The sequence below is a fragment of the Lampetra planeri genome, unplaced genomic scaffold (assembly GCF_965212315.1).
Source record: "Lampetra planeri unplaced genomic scaffold, kcLamPlan1.2.h2 scaffold_1442, whole genome shotgun sequence".
NCBI classification, from domain to species: domain Eukaryota; kingdom Metazoa; phylum Chordata; class Hyperoartia; order Petromyzontiformes; family Petromyzontidae; genus Lampetra; species Lampetra planeri.
Genome location: NW_027614165.1, coordinates 492 through 8,052, shown reverse-complemented (window position 1 = coordinate 8,052; position 7,561 = coordinate 492). Strand labels below are relative to the sequence as shown.

Below are 7,561 nucleotides of genomic sequence, written 5' to 3'. Positions count from 1 at the left end.
ACTCAGTTGCGTGGTCGCCTTGTTCCACTCAAATAGAAAACCTGTGTAGTGTCGGTCTAGATTGGACACAGAATGTGAATTTGTTGTTTTCCGAGCAGGAGGGCAGGTGAACAGGCTGTCTGGGAGGACGCTCTTTTTATTACAAACATAAATAACGTCGCCGTATCCAGGTGCAACTATTATATCCAGAAAAAAATAACTGGATGGGCTCGTAAAAGGGAGCAGTGAAAATGATCTACATTGACGACTGAATGATAGACGACTCCGAGCAGGCCGAAGAAATTACAACCACAGGAATGTCTGACATTGGTGTTCGACACTCTCTGCGAGTGGAGGACTTGTTTGTTGTGTTTTGTTTTTCTGTCCGTCCTGAGCGGAGACTTGTTGCAAAAGAAGTTACATCAGAGAATTGTTCTTCTTCTGCATTTTATCCAACACGCTGACGTTTTCCCAAACATTAACCTTACGTTTTAGTGCCTGAACCTCACCAGAGCTTCATACTCACAGACCTTTTTTTTTTTTTTTTTTTTATATATACAGTGTGTGAAAGTTTATCCAAAAAGAAAACTAGGATTTTCTATCAAAACATGTTATTTGTTAAAACTCCAATCACAACAGGATATACCCCAGCACAGGCACACAACCTCTGGTGGGATGCTTAAAAAGAGCTAAAAATAACAAAATCAAATCGGGTGTACACCTCTACAAACAGTACAAAAACATAAATAAATAAAACACAGCTCCTCTACAAAGCAATGTCAAGAGGCTTGCTGCATGAAAAGAAAAGTTGTCCAAAGAGTTGCGAGAAGTACTGACAAAGTTTATGGAGTCAATGTGTTTTTAATCCTCAGCAGCATGTGCAACAATGAGGAAGCCTGAGCGCTCAGATATGCCATCCCGGGGGGCAGGCTCTGTACTTAAGGCTTACAACAGCCTCATTATCTCCCTCAAACTCACATCAGATCCTAGCAGCAGTTTGTCACAAGCAGCCTCCTCTCTGCCAGTAGGCATCAGACCAATCTTCCTGCAACACTACTGTACATAATTGCCATATGGACAGCATTTTGAGCCAGACTGAAGACAAAAAAGCCCTCCAGGCAGATTCCCCAGATAACTAAATGAATATTTTATCTCATTTCCATCTAATTTGCACCACATTATTATACAGAACTGAAATTTTTAATTAATTGATAGAACAGATCAAACACAGGTTTACACTTTGATTTTTGGGAGCTGTTATTTTGATAATTTGCATTACATGAGTTCTCTTTTTTTTTTTTTTTTCCTCCTACCATGCCAAGCTTTTTTAATCTCCCAGACTTTTCAGCATCTCAATTTAGACACCCCTATAATAAAACATACAGCAAATTAATAACTGTCAGCACCCATGAAATGCTTGTCGTGGTTGCAACAAGCAGTCCTTTTACCTGCCACCCAACTGATTAATTAATTTCACACTGCTTAATTAAATCCACAGTCTGGGCAGCACCGTGGGGAGCTCTAGCCGGGCTTTGTGTGTTCACAGATTACTAAGGGAGCTCTCAGACAGCAGGTCTCTCGCTGATACCGACACTGACGTCACCTTGCCTCACCAACCGGGGTATGATTGTGTCAATGTCATCTCCGGGCGGTTTGTGAGTTTTTACTGCCGGGGACATGATAGCACAGGACTGTTTGTTGGTTAAGTACTGCAAATACGTGGTTGAATAAATCCCAACAAACAAATGTGAGTTGAAATGGCCTGAACATTAAAAACCTTTACTAAGAGACAATATCACACGTTGATGGACAGTGAAAAGTATTGTAAAACAACTGACACTGATAGATGTCAGTAACTTTATTCCTAAAATGATGAGAGGGACAACAAAAGTGCTTAAAAGAGTAATTACACCTAAAAGCAAACACAAACTGGGTCTAAGTGGAGCGAATCCTAAAAAGGTCAGCTGAAGCAACAGGTTCCCTGGATGATTTTCTAAATGTATCCACAGACAAGCTGGTGGTACGGGCAGTAAATCCTTCCGTGGGCCGGTGTCTCCCCACGTAGAGCTCTACAGGTGATGAGGAACTTTAAAATGGAGTTTGATGATGAGTGTGAGAACCTTTTAGAGGATCTGGTCAACTTTAGCAGCAGCACTTTGGACCACACAGTGTTGATGAGGTCTCGCTCACAAAACTAAAAATCAATCAAACAACCAATGTCGGTTCAGAGTCGGCTCGGCGTCTGCAGGGACGGAGGGATGTTTCACGGAGGATTTGACGAGACAACCACTTCTTCTTTTATCACAGCGGCAGACAGAAGGACAGATTTGTGTTTTGTTTGCACTGAACTGTAAGAAACCATTTAGTTGTGAGACGGCGATAGCGGTCGTCCTTGAAAAACGGTACTATCTGTACAAGAATCACACACAAGGCACGACAGAACACGAGCCAATACCGATTTAAATAAGAAAGAAAAGCTGCCAAGAGAAGCTGTGACACTCTGATCAGAGCGGTAGGAGGAGATACTGCAGGGCTGATGGACGCAGAGATTCCCGCACACTGCCAGACAACCAACCCAGATACCGATCATCACAGAGAGCAGACTAGTTTTTGATGGAAGCGCTTTGACATGTGTAGTAAACAGTAAGTATTTGATTGCATGAAATGTGCTTGGATTTCGATTTATTTTTCAAAATGCTTTTTCAAAAACCTAACAAAATGTACACACATGCATACACACACACACACACTCGTATGATGGTGTGGGTTGGAGCCTTCCTGTTGTCTTGAAACATATTTTATCATCTTGAACCACAAACACATGTGGGTGAAAATGAGTTTCACCATCTAGGATTCGAACTAACCTCAACCTGTAATTCCGCCTGTATTCACACACACACACTCGATTGATTGACGGCGAAGGTGTCAGGAGCCGTCAGGTGGTCGCTGTCCTGCTCAAGGACACTTAGTAAAGGTTTGATTTTCAGCTGGATACCTGATGATAGAGGAAGAAGTTGATGTTTTTTGTGTGAAATAATCTATTTTTCATGTTGTTCAACCAGATCACCTGTTCTGATGTGTTACGTTTCAGTTTTGTCAAACTCTCTGCTTAGATTTGAAATTTGTTGTGTACTCTGATTGTTTTCTTCTCCTTTTTACCTGTGTTCATGGGCTCCTGTCTCTCACGGGACGAATCGAGTACTTTCTACTCTGTTCCGTTCTACAGCTCGTTTATATAAGAAATAAAAAGAAAACACACCGCAAGTGAGCTATTTAAACGTTAATGTTACGTAATCTTTACAGGAAGAACTGACACAGGATAAACTTTTAAAAGCCTGCCAGCGCACACAGCGTCAACATTAGCTGCGAGAGCCGAGCTGTGTTTGTGCACGCCGTGTCCTGTGACAGGGAGACCTATCAGGTGCTCACCCCCCCACCCACCCAACCCCCCTCCTCCCCCCATGCACACACACACACACACACACACACTCCCAACCCTCTCTCATCCCGTCTTTCCTCCTGACCTCATTCTGTCATCTTCATTTTCCTTCTTCCCCACTCTCAGGTCTTTTATAAAGTGTCTCCGTGCATTACACATTTAACAATGCATTAAAAATAGGCCACCATCAATCAGTCATTCAGCGGCAGAGACAGAATCTACTTGTGGCACCAATTTGATTTCTCAAGCTTCAAGAGCGAAACACCATGAACTCTTCAGCTGCTTGTGTGTGTGTGTGTGTGTGTGTGTGTGAGAGAAACTTAACAAAGATGAAAGAGCTCATTTGTGTTCTAATAATACACCATTCCCGATAAAACCATCATCATTTCCAATTGACATGTGCTGCTGGGTGTCCTGCGGCAATACGCCTTTTTCCAGAATCAAAATAATACATATGTAGGTGGTTGGTCGTGACAAGATTCGTCTTGATGGGTGCCAGGTTAGCATCCGTCCCAAAAAGAGTGATTTGAGAGCATGAGTGATGCATGATACAGGAGAGACACTCGGTAAAATCTGATGTAATGGCGGATAGTGAGTCAAGACCCAGAGGCAGAGAGTCTGACTCCAGGTTGCTCATGCCGAAGCAGATGTTCAGCTCACGACAGCCATCCAAAGGACGGTACACCCTGTTAATCACAGGGTATCAGGGTTCTGCTACTGTGTGTTCGTAATAAAGAAATAACAGGGGACTCACAATGCATTTTCACAGTTTCAGATGTGCGTTGTCAACGCGCTAAGGTGTTCTCTTGACCAGGCAGCGCTGCGGAAGTGTGTTTGTGAACTCGGGTGTTGTTGCTCTGCTCTGAGGCTTGATCCTGCGCTCGGTCACTTCAAAGCAGATTGCACCTCGTCATGGCTAACAGCTTGAAGAGGTAGACACCAACTGCAAAGACACGCCTGGAGGACCACACAAAGAAAGACGCATTGGTAAAAGGACAAAATTCACGTGGAGAAGTTGCACTCTTCGAGATTTACGTGAGGAGAGGTAATGGTATTATCTCAGTGGAATGTGGCCCTTGCCTGCAGTGTCTGCCTTTGAATTGTGACCTAAAGGCAAACAGTGCTCTGCTTTAGTACAGAATTCATTAAATCTGGGATAATAGACATTCTGGTGGTGGATAAAAAGCAAAGTTGTGCATACCGAAGAAGGAATGCCAGCTATTTTGATTAGGTCATACTTTTGTACCTACAGTTGGACTGTTTGTCTGCAGGTTGATGCAAAAACTACCTTCAGTTCATTTTATTGAAACTTACTGAGAGGAATGAGGTCTGAGCATAAAATACAAAGGCGTGCGTCTGTCTATGAGCACATTTAGACAAACTACCAGGCCGATTATCTATAAACCCTGGTTTAGGGGGTAAAATAAAATAAACACAGCATGAATGGAGTGGAGTGCAAATATCAGCTGACAGTCAAAATAAGCATATGAAAATGAACAATGAACAGGAAGCGGTTTAATGTAACATACTGTACATTAAAACTACCTTTAAAATATACTTCTGGAACTGCCATCCCCCCTCCACACACACACACACACACACACACACACACACAATGTTTCAGCAGACATTGGGTCCTTGTTCTCTCTAATCCTCAGTTTATTTTGTAGACATGACTTCATGCATCTGCGATGACACACACACATCTCAATCAACAAGGACCCCCCCCCCTCCATACACACACACACGCACACACACACCTGGCAGCTGGGGAAAAAAAACACAGTAGCACAACGGTGCATCTTACCCTGAAACATTTCTTGAACTTTTTGCTGACTAAGTACAGTGCGATGGGGTTGATGCATGAATTGAGAGATGCCATATTGATGCCAAAGTAGTCCAGAAGAAGAAAGACACTGAAACAACAGGATGCAACATCAGTACGGGACACATATTAAAAAAAGAAAAAAAAAGAGAAGAATTCTGTCACCTGAGTAGTTGACATCTTTTCGGATCTTTCTCGTCGTACATGGTTGATTTGAGGATTCTGCTGAGTTACAGCGGCAGCCAGCAGAGGGCAAACACAATAACCAAGCAGAAGACAGATTTTGCCACCTCCCGTCTCTTAAAAAAAGAACATACGCACATTTCAGAATTTATATAAAACGACATCGTGCTGTTAAACATGCAGATTAATCGACAACCTGCTTGGTGTGGTCACTTTTTCTATTTTCTGCATTCTTCAGCATTTTCCTGGTCATTAGTGCGTAGAAGACGGCAGTCCAAACCAGTGGCATGCAAAAGTAGAAGCCAAAGAGCCACCAGTCCTTGATGGATTTATAAAACTGTTGATTAGAAGTGACACAAGCCCAGAGTCAGTCAATGCTGTGGAGAGCATTTTATCCAGAAATATTTCGGTTTGTTTCATTTCCTATCAGCAGTTTCAGTAGTGATATGAAAAGACATCCAACCCACGTTTGCGTTTGGCTGCACCGATACAAACCTGCATCAACCTTGTGCTTTGCAGAGGATGAAGAAGACATATTCTCAGGTGCTGGTCTTTGTAGTCGACACTTATCATATCAAAGCCGACAGCTTCGGGCACGGCCAGAATTATGGAAACGACCCAGATGAGCGTTATTTCAATTGCTGTCCACGTTGAAACCCTGATGCCTTTGATTTGTTTCCACGATACTATGGCTCTGTACCTGCGACATCAATGGGAGCGTGTTACGTGGCTTTTGTCTGTAATGGAATGTAATTTTGTCTGTAACTCTTTTCTTTTTTGTTAAAAGCACTCATCAGCTGCTGAAGATGATCTAATCTATGTGCTAGGAGCGCACAGTGCTGTTTATCTCAGTACCTGTCAACACTCAGAGCACATAAACTCAACACAGTAATTCCCACAGATGTCTTCTGGATGAAGGGGACCAGCTTGCACAACACCAGACCAAATGGCCAATCCTCCGCCATGAGCTGCAAAAACAGACGCAACGCTGTGAAACAGGGAAAGAAAAACAAGGTGAAGTGTGAAAATGGGAAGAGTACAACTTACCCTGTATGCGTTGACCGGAATGTCGATTAGAATGTGGATGAGGTCCCCCAGAGCCAGGCTGGCAATGAGGATGTTGGGTCCACTTCTCATGCCTTTGTTTGTGTATATGATTCGGAGTAAGACAGAATTTCCAACCAGTCCGACCACAAAAACAACCGCGGAAACAAAAGTGTTGACGTATTTGAAGGTGCCACGGATCCCAGCCGGCTCCGGGCACATCGGAGGGTTTGGTGCACTTGGTCCGGCTACATGGGGGGGAAGAAATGAGCTGTTGGAGTTCTGTTTTCCCACCGTTAAAAGACCAGGGGAAGGTGTTTTCAGCGAGTTCAATTACAGAGGATGGTTCGGAATTCAGACCGCTGGCCTCTCCCCTGATGAGAATATTTCCCAAACACAGAACAAGAGCTACGGTCCACATGGCTGATGAGTTCTTCAAAACCCCCACTTTTTTTTTTTTTTTTTTTTCTTCTTCGTCTGCCAGTGCTGGAATGGAAATGAGAGCGAAAGTAATTAGAACAGCGTTTGAGCCGAGAGATTTACAGCGGTGAGATAAAGGATGAATTTAATTTGTTGATCAAAAGGCAAAAAATAATAATAATAATTACACCATCTTACCTATTAGATGCAAAAACGAAAACAAGTCTGATTCCCACAAATGGCGGCTGTAAGTTAAACACAACTCCTGCTTTGTGTGCCGACAATAAATGTTAGAAGCCAGCAGAGGCGAGGTTTTATACATTGTTGTCAGCATTAGTCATAAATCTGTCACCAGCGACTGTAATTGCCTCCCTTGATGCATCAGCCACAATGAGAAGATGGCACTGATGTCTGTAGTCAGAGGGTGAGATCATTGCACAGGCCTCAGTCGGGATGTTTTCACGCCATCGTTTCCACTCAAAAACACGTCTTGTTCCTAATAACTGTCCCTCACAAAACCTTACAGTGAAAAATCAGTCAAGTGCGCTTTACTTCAGACTCAAAAAAAAAGAAGAAGAAGAAAAAGAAGCTTCTTCATCGTTAGTGAATGTGGTGGAGATAAATGAACGGTCCTCGGTGACATCTTGGATACACTTGATGCAGAAATACTG

The 7,561-nt window shown here is 43.1% G+C and overlaps 1 protein-coding gene across 1 annotated transcript; it reads right to left on the bottom strand.

Annotated features, from left to right (window-relative positions):
* Nucleotides 1-4,203: 4,203 nt before the first annotated feature.
* LOC144739359 (endothelin receptor type B-like) lies at nucleotides 4,204-6,718 on the bottom strand (the record flags this gene model as incomplete). The annotated part of the gene is given in 8 exon segments (XM_078622317.1): nucleotides 4,204-4,305; nucleotides 4,307-4,375; nucleotides 5,226-5,334; nucleotides 5,409-5,542; nucleotides 5,623-5,763; nucleotides 5,922-6,126; nucleotides 6,282-6,394; nucleotides 6,474-6,718. Coding segments are annotated over 8 exon segments (1,118 nt in total), but the record flags the coding sequence as incomplete, so codon positions are not given.
* Between the last annotated feature and the right edge of the window lie 843 nt (nucleotides 6,719-7,561).